General features: G+C 54.0%; 8 protein-coding genes across 8 annotated transcripts; 4 read left to right on the top strand and 4 right to left on the bottom strand.

The window, feature by feature from the left end:
* Nucleotides 1-17: 17 nt before the first annotated feature.
* HER10_EVM0009460 (tRNA-guanine transglycosylase) lies at nt 18-2058 on the top strand. Its single transcript, XM_035478946.1, has 2 exons — nt 18-634; nt 705-2058. The coding sequence occupies exons 1-2, from the start codon at nt 400-402 to the stop codon at nt 1916-1918; spliced, it is 1449 nt and encodes a 482-aa protein (XP_035333118.1). The 5' UTR covers nt 18-399; the 3' UTR covers nt 1919-2058.
* Nucleotides 2044-3708, bottom strand: HER10_EVM0010677 (NADH ubiquinone oxidoreductase subunit NDUFA12). Its single transcript, XM_035480129.1, has 5 exons — nt 3092-3708; nt 3015-3035; nt 2874-2958; nt 2602-2803; nt 2044-2545 (listed from the first exon to the last, which is right to left on the bottom strand). The coding sequence occupies exons 1-5, from the start codon at nt 3140-3142 to the stop codon at nt 2494-2496; spliced, it is 411 nt and encodes a 136-aa protein (XP_035333275.1). The 5' UTR covers nt 3143-3708; the 3' UTR covers nt 2044-2493.
* HER10_EVM0005139 (uncharacterized protein) lies at nt 3460-5319 on the top strand (the record flags this gene model as incomplete). The annotated part of the gene is made up of 4 exons (XM_035474763.1): nt 3460-3720; nt 3786-3857; nt 3916-4196; nt 4252-5319. 4 exons carry the CDS (start codon nt 3460-3462, stop codon nt 5213-5215), a joined length of 1578 nt encoding a protein of 525 aa, XP_035332588.1. The 3' UTR covers nt 5216-5319.
* A 591-nt stretch (nt 5320-5910) lies between these two features.
* HER10_EVM0007748 (NADH2 dehydrogenase subunit 14K) lies at nt 5911-6886 on the top strand. The gene is made up of 2 exons (XM_035477293.1): nt 5911-6108; nt 6293-6886. The coding sequence occupies exons 1-2, from the start codon at nt 6075-6077 to the stop codon at nt 6511-6513; spliced, it is 255 nt and encodes an 84-aa protein (XP_035332921.1). The 5' UTR covers nt 5911-6074; the 3' UTR covers nt 6514-6886.
* A 164-nt stretch (nt 6887-7050) lies between these two features.
* On the bottom strand, nt 7051-8480 carry HER10_EVM0003715 (initiation factor 2 subunit family protein; the record flags this gene model as incomplete). The annotated part of the gene is made up of 2 exons (XM_035473380.1): nt 7051-7869; nt 7935-8480. 2 exons carry the CDS (start codon nt 8478-8480, stop codon nt 7051-7053), a joined length of 1365 nt encoding a protein of 454 aa, XP_035332416.1.
* Nucleotides 8481-9296: 816 nt separating this feature from the next.
* HER10_EVM0009739 (translation initiation factor IF-3) lies at nt 9297-10403 on the bottom strand. Its single transcript, XM_035479215.1, has one exon. It carries the CDS (start codon nt 10271-10273, stop codon nt 9413-9415), a length of 861 nt encoding a protein of 286 aa, XP_035333150.1. The 5' UTR covers nt 10274-10403; the 3' UTR covers nt 9297-9412.
* A 181-nt stretch (nt 10404-10584) lies between these two features.
* On the top strand, nt 10585-11391 carry HER10_EVM0000554 (uncharacterized protein). Its single transcript, XM_035470330.1, has 2 exons — nt 10585-10963; nt 11021-11391. Exons 1-2 carry the CDS (start codon nt 10652-10654, stop codon nt 11192-11194), a joined length of 486 nt encoding a protein of 161 aa, XP_035332052.1. The 5' UTR covers nt 10585-10651; the 3' UTR covers nt 11195-11391.
* Nucleotides 11295-14374, bottom strand: HER10_EVM0011226 (vacuolar armadillo repeat protein). The gene is made up of 7 exons (XM_035480663.1): nt 13768-14374; nt 13624-13709; nt 13440-13560; nt 13230-13343; nt 12929-13174; nt 12127-12876; nt 11295-12074 (listed from the first exon to the last, which is right to left on the bottom strand). The coding sequence occupies exons 1-7, from the start codon at nt 13793-13795 to the stop codon at nt 11743-11745; spliced, it is 1677 nt and encodes a 558-aa protein (XP_035333358.1). The 5' UTR covers nt 13796-14374; the 3' UTR covers nt 11295-11742.
* Nucleotides 14375-14780: the final 406 nt, after the last annotated feature.

Below are 14780 nucleotides of genomic sequence, written 5' to 3'. Positions count from 1 at the left end.
GCAGCGTCTCCCCCATCGGTACCCCGCCGCAATCACTTGGCCCGGGGGCCGGGGCACCTGCTTCCCGCCCGATCCACCGTCCCACAGATTCCGAGGGGGAAGGAGGGCAAGCCAGGGATCAAGCCACAATCAGACGGAAAAGTGTGGCTTTTACAATGCTGTGGCTGCTCTTTTCCTTTTCACACCATTTACGCTAGAACGACCGCTAACCCTCGACATGGTGATATGGTGAAAGTGAGCGAGTGACAACCAACGAGTGCTATTTGAGAAGCTTTCTTTTTGTTAATATACCTCACAAATTGCAAGGATTTCTTTGTGAGCCTGACAACCGACTACAACGGAACTCTGCGGCACCAGGGTTGACTCACACACAGCTGGAAGGGTCGCCGATGTGTCAAGATGAGTGATGCGGAAAAACTCGACGGGGCAGAAGGCATGATTTTCGAAATTTTAAAAAAGTCCTTGGATGGCACAACTGCAGCTCGTCTCGGGAAACTGAGCGTTCCTAAGCGGAGAGCCATCGAGACACCAAATTACTATGCCGTCGCTTCGAGGGGTGTACTTCCTCATGTCACCCCGGATAATTTGAAGAAACATGCGCCCTTCAGTGGAGCGTACATGGCGCTCGAGGACTGTAAGTAGTTTAATCTAAACGTTCTGGTCTAACCTATTTATCGTGCCGCGAAGCTAACTATCGACCAAAGTCATTGAGAAGAAGAACCCTTCCGCGCTTTCAATACCCTCGCCAGAAAAGAAGCCACTCCACACCTTTTCTTGCCTGCCCGAAAGCATAGCTACGGTTCTCGCTGCCAGGAGAAACCCAGCGGTTAAGACTCCCGTGGGCAATGGCGCAAAGTTCGTGGCCATCTTCACCTCGACCGGCTTCAGGAACCTCTCCACCGACGAGTACTGTGCGGCTGTCGAGACGCTGAAGCCTGACATCGCCATTGGCCCCGCTGATCTGTTCCACACGAGCACGATGCCGGCCTCAAAGAAGCTTGTTCGCATGGCCGAGCGAACCGAGGAATGGACCGATGTGTTTCTGACGGCCAAGAGGCGTGAACTCTTCAAGGCGTCTGGGGTCTCGGTGTTTGCGCCTGTTCTTGCGGTGCCGTACACTGTGCAGTGGGAGTACCTTCGTCATCTCGCGGACGAGGTGGTCGACTCGCTTTCAGGGCTGGCTATCTACGATGTTGATATTTTGCCCGATATCGAGGACCACCACAAATCCTTGGGTTCTCTTCCTCGTCTGTCATTGCACATTCCCGAGACTCCACAAGCTATTCTCCGACAGATTTCCCTAGGAGTCGATATTTGCACGATACCATTCATCAACGCCATCTCCGACGCAGGTGTAGCTCTGTCCTTCACTTTCCCTCCCCCCGAAAGCCAAGGCAATGCTATCAGGCCTCTGGGCGACGATATGTGGGCTCCCGAAAACGAGGTGGCCATGGAACCCCTCTCCCCGGGCTGCAAGTGCTACGCCTGCACGACACACCACAGGGCCTTCCTCCACCATCTCTTGAACGCCAAGGAGATGCTCGGCTGGACGCTGCTGCAGATTCACAATCACCAGGTGATGGCCGACTTCTTCGCCGGAATCCGGGCGACCCTCGCAAAGGGCGCCGCGGAGTTTGAGGAGCAGTCGCAGCGCTTCGTCGCGGCGTACGAAGCGGAACTGCCGCAGGGTACGGGGACGAGACCGAGGGCGAGGGGCTACCACTTCAAGGGCGAGGCGAATCCTAGCAGAATCAACCCGCCGGCGTGGGTTGACTACGCTGCGGACGGTGAGGGCGTCGCAGCCAAGGAAAACGGAGCGGCGGTAGCAGCGGAGGGTACGGAAACGCCGCTTGTGCCGGATTTGGGCTCGCTGGAACTTGAGGAGAAGGGGTTCGCTGAGGTTGCTGGCAAGAAGTAGTAGTCCGAGACAACGGATATTGGTCACCTACGAAGGGCCCGATGGATGATCGGGAGCCATAGTGGTTATCATCTACCAAGCCAGCGAAATGGAAAGGCCTTAGTAGTATCGAAATCACTAAACAAGCCACTTGAAACAAGACAAATTTCTCCCTCGTCGGCCTCCCCTCTGTGTATCTCTCGAAAGTCAATAGCAGCCAAACAATCGAGATATGAACGCTGCTATCACCCAGCACTCCAACATCGGACGCGTCACGCGCCCCAGCTAGTCCATCTCATAGGATGGCAATGCCTGGAATATCGTTCCTGTCACCTTGAATCTGCTGGAAGCCTGGCTGTTCATTCTCCTAAAGAATTTACCATAGTGAGAGAAGCGGTATGCAAGCCACTTGAGGCCGCTCCTTGAGATATTGTAAAATCTCCCTTCATGCCAATGCCAATGCCGATGCTTGGTCAACCGTCACTCAATGCGAATCCGCGTCGTAAAACATCGACAACGTTTTTAACACAAAGAAAACCCCTGAAATTGCGTTAAGCGACTTTGGCTTATATACATCAACCCCGTTCTTCCGCAACTCATTGTCTCTCAACTGCCTTGGGCTCCCACGCACGAATCTTCGGCTTGACTCTGCACCGATTGTCAGCAATTCAACCTCAACTTCAAGTGACGGCACTTCCACTCACGTGTTGTATGGCTTGTAGGCTCCCGGGGTAGCCGTGAAGTTGGGAAGCACGTGTGGCACTTCCCACTTGCGAGTCTTGGTCTGGAGAAGGGCGTCCTCGGTGGGCGGCTTGTCGACCATGTATCCCAACCAAGCGTGCCAGCCAGGCTCAACCTGCGCCGAGTCGTAGTCGTGCACCTTGAAGTCCACCCAGCGCGTACGCACTATTTGTTGCATGTTAGCCCCACGGTCCTTCATCGTCCATTTGGCGCTGTCCGCTTGGGGGTTCCATACGGGGAAGTTCGTCATTGTTCTCGAAGTACTTGTTGCCGGCCTTATCCTCGCCTACAAGACGACCATGCTTGGTGTCGCCGATGTACTATTCTCGAGCGTTAGAGGGGCAATTGCGATCGGGGGGTTCGGGAGGCCATGTACCAGCAATTGGCGGAAATAGTTCTAGAAGCGAAAGTTAGCGATGGCAGCGACAACGTTTGAACCAGGAGGATACATGCCTTGATTCCAACCTTGCGCAGGTTGGCGATTGTTCTTCCGGGGGTCGACATGGTGGCGGCTGGTCAATTGACCTCAAGAAGCTATTGGTTGCTGTCGACGATGTGATTGAAGACCTGACGTTTGGGAAGGTTGAGCGACGCTGGTGCCAGAGTGGAGCTCTGGATTACATAAACTCGAAGGCAATTGGTCTTTGGACTCCCTGGCGCTCACGGCAACCCCCGCCGCCAATGACAGAGCTTCATACACGCACCCTGGTCCCCAGAACTTTGGAACCTCGAGAGCTCTCCGTCTTTGGATGAACTTTTTCGAGAAGAGTAACTACTAAACATCCAGACGTGGCGGTGAAATACCAAAAGACGAAGACGACATGATTGTACGTGGCGTGTCGCGGTGCTCTACCAAGCTCAAGCTCCCATTTGCCCGAACGAACATTACACGCGCGCAACCGCAATGCCGACAATTCGCGACGCCCGCCGCTGGTACCCCAACGGCTTCAAGCTCCGGTAGCGCAGCTGGCATGCTTGCGCCGTTCGCGAACGAACTCGATAGGATCGCACCTTCTTTCAGCATCAATGGCTCCCAGATTCAGATTATCAGAACGCCGGCCGATTTCTACGAGACATTGAAGGTGTGCATTACGAACACGCGCAGCACTGGCTAGGGGTTTGGGGACTAATACGGGGTGTACCTTAGGAGCGGATACGGAATGCAAAGAAGAGGATCTTCCTGTCAACGTTATACATCGGAAAGACAGAGAAAGAGTTGGTCAGTTTACATTGCATGCGCATGAGTTGGGCCAGGTTCTGACGGTGGCCATGTCCAGATTGCGACCCTACACGAAGCTCTGCGAAACAACCCTGAGCTGAAGCTGAGCATTCTGACGGACGCCCTACGAGGCACGCGAGAGGAGCCGAATCCGTCATGCGCATCCCTTCTAGCACCACTCGTGTCGGAGTTTGGCCCAGACAGAGTGGAAATCCGCATGTACCACACACCAAACCTGACGGGGTTGAGGAAGAAGTACATACCGAAGCGCATCAACGAGGGCTGGGGCCTACAACACATGAAGCTATATGGCGTTGATGACGAAATTATTCTCTCTGGGTATGGAGCTGCTGCAAGGAATTCCGAGTTAGGACTGAGACTAACAGTTATGTAGGGCGAACCTCTCATCAGACTACTTCACGAACCGACAAGATCGTTACCACCTCTTTTCCTCCAAGGAGGTCACCGACTACTTCTGGAACATCCACCAGGGCGTATCATCTTTCAGTTTTCTCGTTCAGCCTTCGCAAGAACCTGCTGGCTTCGCCCTGACCTGGCCCAAGTCTAACCCCGCGCCATCTCCCCTTAAAGAGCCGAAGCAGTTCATTGGCACCACGACTCCTGCCCTCAATGCTCTGATTTCGCCCACGCAAGCAGCCTCTGCGGATGTGGGCAAAGACACCAAGGTCTACATGCTCTCCCAACTCACACAGCTCATGAGCCCAAACACCTCTACAGAGCTTCCTGCCGTCACTCATGTACTATCAACACTTGGCAAGCCCGAGTACGCCGGCTCGTCATGGACCTTTACCGCAGGTTACTTCAACCCTGCGCCGTCACTGACCAAGCTCCTGCTGTCGACGGCATCACAAAACAATGTCGTAATTACCGCCTCCCAGCAGGCAAATGGTTTCTATCAATCCCCAGGCGTGTCTGGACTCTTGCCAGGCGCCTACACCCTCCTCGCGCGCCGCTTCGTCCGCGCCGTCCACGACCGCAAGCTTGACGACTCAATTGCTCTAAAGGAGTGGCGCAAAGGAACAATCGGCGAGCCCGGCGGCTGGACATACCATGCCAAGGGCCTCTGGATCACGCTGCCGGGAGAACGAAACCCATCAATCAGTATTGTGGGAAGTTCCAACTATACCAAACGCAGCTATACCCACGATCTTGAGGCTGGTGCCATGATCCTCACAAAGGACGAAGACCTCAAGAAGCGCCTCGGCGAGGAGCAGACGTGGCTTCAAGATCACGCAGAGCGAGTAACCCGTGAGGACTTTTCCAAAAATGAGAGGCGGGTTGGCATCCAGGTGAGGATAGCCATGTGGATCGCCCAGGCCGTGGGCGGTGCCTTGTAAACTTTCGACCGTGTAAGATAGATAGACTTGGAGCTACTTGGACTCAGTTGGCGGAAGTCTATCGTGAGAGCTCCCGTGTACGACCTGCATAATAAAGATACCCGTGCCTTTGGTTGTCAATTATCATCTTGTGTGGTAAATAGCCGAACTACTTGCTGAAAGCTGCGACGAACCCGGGTGTCCTAAACAACATCGTGAGCAGTACAAATGACAGAATCAATGACTAGGGAAGAAACACTGCTGCCTTAAGCTAAGGATAATCAAAAAAACGAATCGCTTGCTTGAACAGATGCGTGAGGAGAGCAAAAGTTTCCGAAACCGAGAATCGAACTCGGGGCTATGCCTAACCTCTCACAGAGATGAGAGGGCATCATGTTGGCCACTACACCATATCGGATGTTGTTGAAAATTTCGGGTATTTCTACATACTTGTTGCTAGTCATGCTGCTGAGCTCCTCAGAGTCCAGATCTCACAGCGGTGTTTCAGTGCTTCGGCGCCCCGACAGCCCAACTTCCAGGGCCCTACAGCGCTGTAGCACCTAAAACCCCAGCACGCCCCCAAATCCCGCGCAGCCGCGCAGGGCAGCGATCGAATCGGAAAAACTGGATTTGCAATTATTCCGCAAACCGCAGCGATTGGTTCATTCGGCCGTGCGCTCGGCGGGTACGCGGACCTCCCACACACCTTGCAGCCCGTCACCACCGGGGGAAGCTTCACATCGTATCTCGAATTGTCACGGCCCAATCCAATCGAACTACTCACCCCAATTCTACGTCCCGGCGGACAAAGCGGCCCACCTTCGTCAATCGACTTACCAATACTCCCCCTCGAGACGAAACACACATATCTACCGCGACAATGGTTGGCAGGGTCCTCTTCTGGAGTGGCTTCGGTGCGTGGTACCTCCCTACCCCCTTCATCAGGCGACGATAATCTATGGGATGGACCTCCCGGTTGCCATGGAGGCCAATTGGTTCGGATTCACGAGAGGAATGGTCACAAACTCCTTTTTCGCCACTGCAAACACGGGAAACTTCAAGATGTAGTCCACTAACATTCGACGTTCAACCAAACAGGCTTCGCCGTCCGCTTCTGGCAAATGGGCATTGAAATGCGCCCCTTCTTCAACAAGGAGTCCCTCTGGGTCTACCCGGTCTACATGCTCGGCGGTGGCAGCTTTGGCTACTGGCTACAGGGCGTCGACGAGAGGCAGTCGTCCATCCTCAGCGAGCGCAAGTCCATCCTGCTCGAGAAGCGCGCGAGGGCGGCGGCGCGCAAGGAGGCGGAGCAGTCATAGAAGACTACGAAATTTGAAGAGTGGACGAAAATCATCGACAAAAGAGAGAGGCAGAGGGAGGGGGGAGAGATCAGACCTAAAGGCTTTCTGGTGGAGACAAGCTTTGTGACACCCATCTGAGTGAGGAAGAGGCAGATGGAGACCGGTCAATTCGGGTGTCGATTGGGGACCTCGAAGAATCATTCTCGTTCTAGAGGTGGAACTGGGATTGCGCGGGAACTGATTAGGACGCCAATTAGGAAATCCCTTTAGAGTCCCTTTGTATATGTTACGTAGAAAGAAGGGGAGGCTTAATTGACGCCGTTCAAGTCATCGATATCTACAGTGTCATCCCTGAGGCATCCCCATCATCAAGTTGGGCCTAGGACGTGCTTCAGAACTGCTCCTCATGCTCAATTGATCTATGGTGCAACCTCAATCGACCTTTCATGACTGGTATCTATCTAAAGGGGTCACCGCAGCAGGACCCCTCGGCCCCCTCAAGACTTTCCCCATGGCTGCTACAATCACCACCTGCCCCGTTTCTGCGCCCGTGCTCTACAACTCCTCTAGCTTTCGGAGAATGGCAGGCACAGACACAGGCGACGTGATGCCCAGTTCCGTGACGACGACTGAGATGTGGCGGTCACGGGTGGTGTCAAAGAGCAGTCTGAAAGCCTCCTCGGTGTTCTGCTCGGGGTCGATCTCGTTATACGTGAGCGAGTCCATAGCGACTCTCTCGGTAAAGTTTATGGTCTCGCTAAGAGCCATGACCCGAATACCCTGATCAGCCGCCGCAATGGCAATATCGCTCGTGCCGGCCCTGGCGTACATTGCGCCGTTGCTGAACATGGCCTCCGCGCCGACCAACACGCGCGACGTATCACGGAGATGATCCCGCATGGCGCTCAGGTCGGGGCTATAGGCCACCTCGACGCCCTGCAGGGCGCGCAGCCGCTTCGCGAGGTCGCGGCCGGTGCTCTCAAATGGGTCATCGACGACGGTGACGGAGAACCTCTTGCCGTCTGCGTGGGCCTGGCGGAGGGCGCGCTCGACGAGAGGGTGGTGGGCGTAGGTCAGAACGACTTCGCCGTCGGCGATGTTGTCGGCGGCGGTCTTGACAATGACGAAGTCGGCGAGGGTGATGCGCTCGCGGATGAAGTTGTCGACGGACTCGCGGAGGAGCTTCTTGGCCTCAAAGTCGGGCAGGTCAATGTCGATCTTGCTGACCTGGAGCTTGAGCCAGCGGACGGCATTGCCCATGGAGAAGCACATGGGTCTGCATGCCGAGAGGTACTCAATCTGAGGGTTCAGGATGTGTGATGTAAAGTGGCGCGAGAATGTGTTGCCCGGGGGTGTTGTGTAAGAATCAATCACCTAATTCAATGTTAGAAGACTCACGCTTGATATTGGGTTCAGACAAGAGGCCGTAGTTGGGTTACCTTCTTGAATGCCAACAGAGTCGCCTCTAGTCTTGTGGTACTGTCGGTAATCGCAAACGCGCTCATCTGCTGGCCCAGAGCCAAAACTGCCGGATGGACGTCCTTATCAACCTCCGTCATGTGTATCCTCTTGGCCATAGATAGATGACTGAAGCACTCGGGGACCTTGGGCCTGGTGTCCTTGGGGATCGCGACCGGAACGGCCTTGATCGCAGGGCCGCCTCGAGCTCCACCGGCGCCCTGAGGACCATCTTGTCGGGGTTTTGACTTTCCTCCTTTTGCCTCTCCTCCTCCGGTCTGCTGAGCTCCTCCCTGGCCAGGCGGTGGTGCTGGTTGCGCCTCCTTGGCCTTTGCTCTTCTCGCCGCCTTCTCAGCCTTTGCCTTTGCCTTCAGCTCGGCACCTGACAGCTTCTTCTCGCCCCCCTCTGCTGCTGGGGCAGCTGGTGCATCCTTCTTTTGCGCTCCGCCATCTTTCTTGGCAGGTTGCTGAGTCTTTTTGTCTTCGACAGCCTTAGGCGGCTCAGTGTTTGGTGTCTCTGTTGCCATTGCTCCGTCCCTCTTCCCTTGTTTTGCGTCGCGAAATTTCTCTGGTGGGCTTGGTTCAGCTTCGACCGACAGTCGTGTAGAATCGGATCGTTTGTGTTGGATTTAGGAGCGTTTGTCGAGACTCCTTCGGGTTGGCGGTCGGAGTTTCCTTTGATCGAGTCAAAAAGGCTGAGAAGTTTTGGAGGGTTGAGTCACAGGGGTTTGCAAGGCGGGATGCGACGGGTGCCCCGCGCTAAAAGCTCGCTAAAGCTTACCTGCATGGTGCGGGGAGTGACGTTCTTAGTTGTGGTGCCAATCACCGCTCAACGGTGCAAATGATTGCTGCAGCCACCTTAATCAACAAAGCTTGTCCATCTCTTTCAGATATGTTTTAATCCCATGAGAAACACATACAGTGACTTTTCAACTGCCCCAAGGTAGACTGAGACATAATGATGCCGGGCTAAAGGAGGCTAGTTGTACTACATGGTCGCACTGTGAAAGATTAACAACTAGCTTTCTTCCTATTCCTCTTGGGAGAGTGCTAAACAAGTATCGCAAGGCTCTACGGAGTACCAATCCATTAGCTAGTCATTCTAGTCACATGTTGCTTGTAACTTGATTCCAAAAATATGTTCGCAAGAGTTTCGTAATCATATGGTACGCTGCGGGCTATTCGATTCAGGTTATTACTCTGTCGTAGAGAGCAGCGATTTAATGTAATCTCAAAGTGTAGAGGACAAGTAATTCGCTGACGAGGAACGCGACACAAATGTCACGGCCGCTCTATTCGGACGATACGACCCTTTCTATTGTTTTTTCTATGATACAAGCCTTCCAGGGAAGTTCTAGTGTACAGGCCAACACGGACTCTGTCCAAATCGTAGGTGCTTTCTCATGGAGTAATCAAGCACAGCTCAACCACCCCGATTCTCAGGCAGCCCGCCACTACATCATGTCGATGTTTCCGGCGCAGCCTCTGCAACCGGGACTTCTGGTGCAGGGGCAGCCTTAGCTGCGGGCTTCGCTGTTGATTCCAGGTGCAGCCTCATGACCTTGCGCGGTTGCCCCTCGGCTTCCTTGTACTCCCTGGCGCCCGCAACCTCCGCCACAGCATCCCGGACCTGCTGCACAAGCGCGCCGGCCTCTTCCAGTGTAGCGATTCTGCTATTCTTCTTCTTTGCAAAAATGACCTCAACCTTGTACCCCTTTTCCAGGAATGTCTTCATCTGCTTCATCTTATGGCCCATGTCGTGCGGCGCGATGGCCCAGTTGAGCTCGAGCTCCTTGACCCTCGCTAGCCTGCGCGCGTTATCCTTCTTGGCCTTTTGCAGCGCCCTCTCCTTCTCCTTCTCGGCGACCTTATCGACGATGCGGCAGATTGCAAACGGCGGCTGGCCTGGCGCGGGGCGCGGGGGCGGTCTGGAGACCATTCGGAGGGATTGCGTCTCGGGGTCGAGCGACCTTAGGAACGTCCGGGTGTTATGCGGGCCGGTAAGCTTGTTGTTCTCGTCGACAACCATGACTTCACGATCGGAGATCGCCCTGTCCTGGGGAAGCTGGCCTGGCTTAGCAGCAGCGTCGCCGCCGGGTACTTGCCCTGATGGCGATGGCTTCTTCTTTTTAAATCGGGGTATCAAGGCGGCGTGGCGTGCGAAACCTTGTAGCGGCGGTGACAGAATTGTTGGTAGGGTTCTAGAGACTGGGCTCAGGAGAGCGCTTCGTCGCGAAATCGATTCCACCTTTTCAAAGGGCGAGACGAAGACCCTATGCAGGGCCGTCCTGCTGTTGTACAGGCATTGTGTGATCCTCATGTTTGCTCGGGGATCGCGTCTTTGGTAAGATATCCGTCTCGGAGTTTCAGGAGTGTCGGTTCGGGCACGAATCTGCCAGTCTCACTTTTGGTGTACGGTTGCCGTTTGGGGCTGGACCTGTGATTGCAAGATGCAGAGTTGAGGAATAGAAACAGGCGAAAGACACATGGGGTCTTTGGTAAGTACCTAGGTAAGGTAGCTCTCCCACCAATCACGCATCACAATCCTATGCGACGAGCTTTCGATGGTCCAAGCTCCCGCGGAACACCGGCTCCGTGTGTCTTGTCACTTTCACATCCCGTCTAAACGCTCTGAATCACCAAAGATCAAACAGGCAATCGATACACAGCAAGTCCACAGGCACAGTAGGCTAGCAACATGGCAGGAAACCCTCTCCGTCTGGCCCTGAACGTAGGCAAAACCTTGGCTCTTAGTCATGTCATGATGGAATATGGCTTCTTCATGGGCCCAGCATCGGGACCATCCATGCTTCCAACATTTCAAGTGGCAGGCGAATCAATTCTAGTCGATCATCGTTATCGTTACGGTCGCAACGTACTTGTTGGCGATTTAGTCCACTTCAAGATTCCAATCTTCCCAGAATCCGATGGCATCAAACGCGTGATAGGTATGCCTGGCGACTACGTTATGCTAGGCAGCCCTGATGCAGAGAAGCAGAAGATGATACAGGTAACGACATCTAGGTCATCGCCCAACCGGAAACCCTTGCTAAGAATATTTGTGTAGGTTCCTCAGGGTCATTGTTGGGTTGTGGGTGATAATCTCGAAGCATCGAGAGATTCGCGATTGTATGGCCCAGTGCCTTTGGCTCTGATCAGGGGGAAAGCCGTCAATAAGCCCTGGTGGCTATCGCTTCTCTCCCCTGGAGGGACAGCTGAGAACGGGCTTCGCGATGTCTAAGGACGGCCGGGAGTGAGTGGCACACGAGATTCAAGAGCAACTGTATCGTGTCACAAATACGATACAAGAAAGAGACGAAAGTTGGCGGCGGGAGACTCCGTAAGCTGAATTCGTCACAGATTGTGAGTTGTTCTTCCAATCCTCTAAAGTATGATCCTAATTACAACGGGTAGGGGAGCCAATGGCACCAGATAAAGCTCATCAAGCCAGTTAAAAGGCCGAATAATATGAGACACGGATGACCCGACAAACGAGCCATGATGCTTGGTACAAAGTAAAAGGTTCGGGTCTTCCTGATAGGAGAAACTAGCCCGCCCCTCTGGCGGCATGATCTCGCCAGTGAGGGCAGGCACGCCAAAATAAACGCTCCTTCAAAATGCTTCTACGCCGAAATATAAACTCAACGTAACAACCGAATCTCATTCTGCATGACCAACGCCAAAACACCGCCGACCAGAACCCCCAGACCCCTCGGTCCTGCTGTAGTACCCTGTTAGGGAAGTTGGAGAATAAAATAATGTTGCAAAATGCCCTGCCGAAGTCATCGTTTAACCTTCAATGTGAGACTTCGAGCCGCTCTGGCCAAGAAGCTCGAGACACCGCTGTGCCAAGTTGACAACTTCGCCTTCATCGTCGTCTTCGAATTCGTTGTCTGGCTCGATCTGACGGTTGGCGATCTCCTTGATCTGATCAACAATATCTTGTGCTTGGCCAATTAACTGAATGAGGTTTTTGTCCTCAGACTCGAGCAACTGAAGCAAAGTCCAGATTGCTATGTGCTGGAACGTAGCATCGCCGCTCTGGAGGAATCTCGTCAAGTATCCGTGGATACCGCCGTTGGGTTCTTTCCAATCCTGAACGAAGACCGCGTAGTCTCCCACTATTGAGGTATTAGATCAAAGTTTAACATGGCATGGTGGAGCTCAACAAACCTTTCGAAGAGAGATTTCCAAGAGCTGCAGCGCTGTTGCCCTGGACCTCGATGCTAGGTGAATGAGTGAGAGGAATAAGAACTTCAAAGACGCCGAGGTTGAGAAGATGAGACTTGAGCTCATCGCTAAGAGCCAAAACAGCAATCGCAGCGGTCATCTCGGACTGAACGGTAACCGGCACGTCGAGGACGAGCTGCTTGCACTTTTGAACTGCACCGGCGTCAAGGACGAGGGCCTTGTTACGATCAGAGCTGGCAGCAAGGTTCCTAAGGGTTGAGATGGCGTGGCACTGGATCTCTTCATTCTCGGTAGAGCCCAATAAGTCGACAAGGGGCTTCAGAAAACCGGCTTCAATGATGGGCGACTCATTGAGGGGGTGGATCGAGATGTTTCGTATGCAGGCGACGGCGGAAAGAATTAAGGGAAGGTAGGATGAAGACAGGAGTCGAAGCAGAGGCGCGAGACCGTTTGATCGCACAATATCGAGTTGGTACTTCTCGTCAGAAGCAAGGTTGCGAAGAGCGAGCGCTGCCTGGCACTGGACCTTGGGTGATGATGAATCCATAAGCGTGACCAGCGACGAGACGAGCTTTGACTCAGTCTGGGCAAGTTTGCGTCGGTTGTTAGCATCGACTGCAATGTTGCTGAGAGCCGTCGTGCAGTAGTACTGGACGTCGACGTCAGATGAGGAGAGAAGCTGGACAAGAACCGGAATTGCGCCGGCATTAACGAGTTGCTGGCGGTTCTCGTCTATCGTCCTGGTTAGTTCAGAGATCAAATCTGCGAGATGAAGACGCCTTGCCTGAATGTGTCATATTGAGCAAAGCTCCAGTCGCGTTCCTCTGCACCCGCATGTCCCGAGACTTTGCCAGCCTCGTCAGAGGGCCCAAGGCGCCAGAGCGCGCAATCTTTGCCTTGTTCTCCTCATGTGTGGCCAAATTGGTGATACATCCAACTGCGTTGCACTGTACCTCGACATTCGGCGACAACATTTGCCTAATGAGTGGCGTGAGTCCGCCGAGCTGGACAATCAGAACCTTGTTTTCGGCTGATAAATCGAGTCAGTATCTACCCTGTAGCCTTGCCTGTTACGCTTCACTCACTGTTGACCGCCAAATTTCCTAGCGCCGCACTGGCGGCGCGCTGAACCTCAATGTCGGGGCTTTGCAAGAGGAAGAGGATCGGTTCGAGGGTATCACGATCGACCTCGCGAACATCTGGAGCAGCTTGTCAGCATATCTACGCCAAATGCTACGTCGCAAATGGCATCCTCGATGTGATCCTTTAATCGACTACAAGGCTAGAGGACGTACCTCGCTCTGTGATTTCGGCAAAAGTCAGGCTTGCGCTCCGTTGCAAGTCGATGTTTTCAGAGAAGACGAGGGTGCTGAGAGCTCGAAGGGGTTCGCCTGAGAAGAAGTCGGTTTCACCCCGCTGAAACAACGTCAGTATGGAAGGTCGACCAGATGATCCATGGTGGAAAAAAAAAACACATACGTTTTCGAGATACTGGAGAAGGTCGGCAACAGCTTCTCTTTCGCTATCGGCGAGAACTGGTTCGTAGAGACCATCGCGGGCTCTCCCTACATGATCACCATTAGCTTCGGTGATGTAGTCGACATGACGATGGAAAGCTAATACCTCCGCAACATGACTGGCAGGCTCCCATGGCCGAGGTGGGCTACAAAGGCCGATGTTGATGATACCGAGACTCGATATCGAGGTGGTGGTCGAGAAAGTCGGGGCTTGTTTGTTTGGATGGGGCTTCTCTTCGCAACACGAACGGTTTGGCCGCCCGACGACCAGAGGGATGCGGAGCCTGCGGTGACTCTGGTCACTGGATAGCAGTGTCGATTTGACGATGGATCCAGTCTGAGAAGCAGATTTTGATGCAAGTCGATGGTCAGCGAATTGCGACGGTCGGTTCTGGCGGGTGGGAGAGGCCCGAATATTAGTCGGTTGATGGGCGATAGAGTCGGTCAAGTGAGGTTTTGGGAAGAAAGCGACGGCTGCTCCAGTTGTCTCTCGCGGAGCAATGACCCAGGATCAGGTTGCAGCAGCCCGCAGCAGCAATCGGAGAAGCAGCACTGGGCCTTTCTGAGGTTAGTGGGGACGGGAACGACCAGAGAGTGCAGAGGTGCCAAAGTGCTAGTAGCAGTCACCAAGCAACCAGCAAATGGAAAGCAAAGCTGCCCTGCTCGGAAAGCGTCAGACAGCATGGACAGCACAAAACAGCGGTGCATTCTGCATACCTCACCTCTGAGGTGGGCTTCCACGCTTCGTACCGCGCCAGCAATGCCAGCAGCTCCAGCAGCAGCTCCAGCACAACGAAGCAAATGCCCGTGGAGCCCAGTGGGACTGGTGACCTTGAACCTGCAATCTAACTTGTTTCGGCCTAGAGGATTTCAAAAGGACCCAGTGCAAGAGGTACGTAGCGAGTGTACCTGCAGCGTCGTCCGGCTTTTACTCGTGCTGTGAGTGGACGGTTGTTTGTTTCTGCGACGAGACGTGGAAAAAGAGAAGGACCCCACCCACCGCCTCACTCTTCCAACTTCGCACCGCCGCTGCAGCCAGCAAGACTTTGGAGGGCCGATTCCCACCTTATTCCTAGGACCACCTGCAGTCCTCTTCTCCTCCTTCTAGGCTTCTCTTCG

Source organism: Colletotrichum scovillei, assembly GCF_011075155.1.
Source record: "Colletotrichum scovillei strain TJNH1 chromosome Unknown Contig00006, whole genome shotgun sequence".
NCBI lineage: Eukaryota > Fungi > Ascomycota > Sordariomycetes > Glomerellales > Glomerellaceae > Colletotrichum > Colletotrichum scovillei.
Note: the sequence above shows the minus strand (reverse complement) of the source record. Positions and strands in the feature narration are given on the sequence as shown.

Bases quoted from the DNA above. Each gene is read 5' to 3' on its own strand.
- HER10_EVM0009739 (XM_035479215.1), bottom strand. From the start codon at position 10,273: ATGAGGATCACACAATGCCTGTACAACAGCAGGACGGCCCTGCATAGG.
- HER10_EVM0010677 (XM_035480129.1), bottom strand. From the start codon at position 3,142: ATGTCGACCCCCGGAAGAACAATCGCCAACCTGCGCAAGGTTGGAATC. The intron at 2,959-3,014 runs GTACATGGCCTC...GCTCGAGAATAG, and splicing joins ACTATTTCCGCCAATTGCTG to TACATCGGCGACACCAAGCA. The intron at 2,546-2,601 runs GTGAGTGGAAGT...CAATCGGTGCAG, and splicing joins GCCTACAAGCCATACAACAC to AGTCAAGCCGAAGATTCGTG.
- HER10_EVM0009460 (XM_035478946.1), top strand. From the start codon at position 400: ATGAGTGATGCGGAAAAACTCGACGGGGCAGAAGGCATGATTTTCGAA. The intron at 635-704 runs GTAAGTAGTTTA...TATCGACCAAAG, and splicing joins GTACATGGCGCTCGAGGACT to TCATTGAGAAGAAGAACCCT.
- HER10_EVM0011226 (XM_035480663.1), bottom strand. From the start codon at position 13,795: ATGGGAGCCTGCCAGTCATGTTGCGGAG. The intron at 13,710-13,767 runs GTATTAGCTTTC...GTGATCATGTAG, and splicing joins CTGCCAGTCATGTTGCGGAG to GGAGAGCCCGCGATGGTCTC. The intron at 13,344-13,439 runs GTACGTCCTCTA...AAGCTGCTCCAG, and splicing joins TGCCGAAATCACAGAGCGAG to ATGTTCGCGAGGTCGATCGT.
- HER10_EVM0000554 (XM_035470330.1), top strand. From the start codon at position 10,652: ATGGCAGGAAACCCTCTCCGTCTGGCCCTGAACGTAGGCAAAACCTTG. The intron at 10,964-11,020 runs GTAACGACATCT...ATATTTGTGTAG, and splicing joins AGAAGCAGAAGATGATACAG to GTTCCTCAGGGTCATTGTTG.
- HER10_EVM0007748 (XM_035477293.1), top strand. From the start codon at position 6,075: ATGGTTGGCAGGGTCCTCTTCTGGAGTGGCTTCG. The intron at 6,109-6,292 runs GTGCGTGGTACC...TCAACCAAACAG, and splicing joins CCTCTTCTGGAGTGGCTTCG to GCTTCGCCGTCCGCTTCTGG.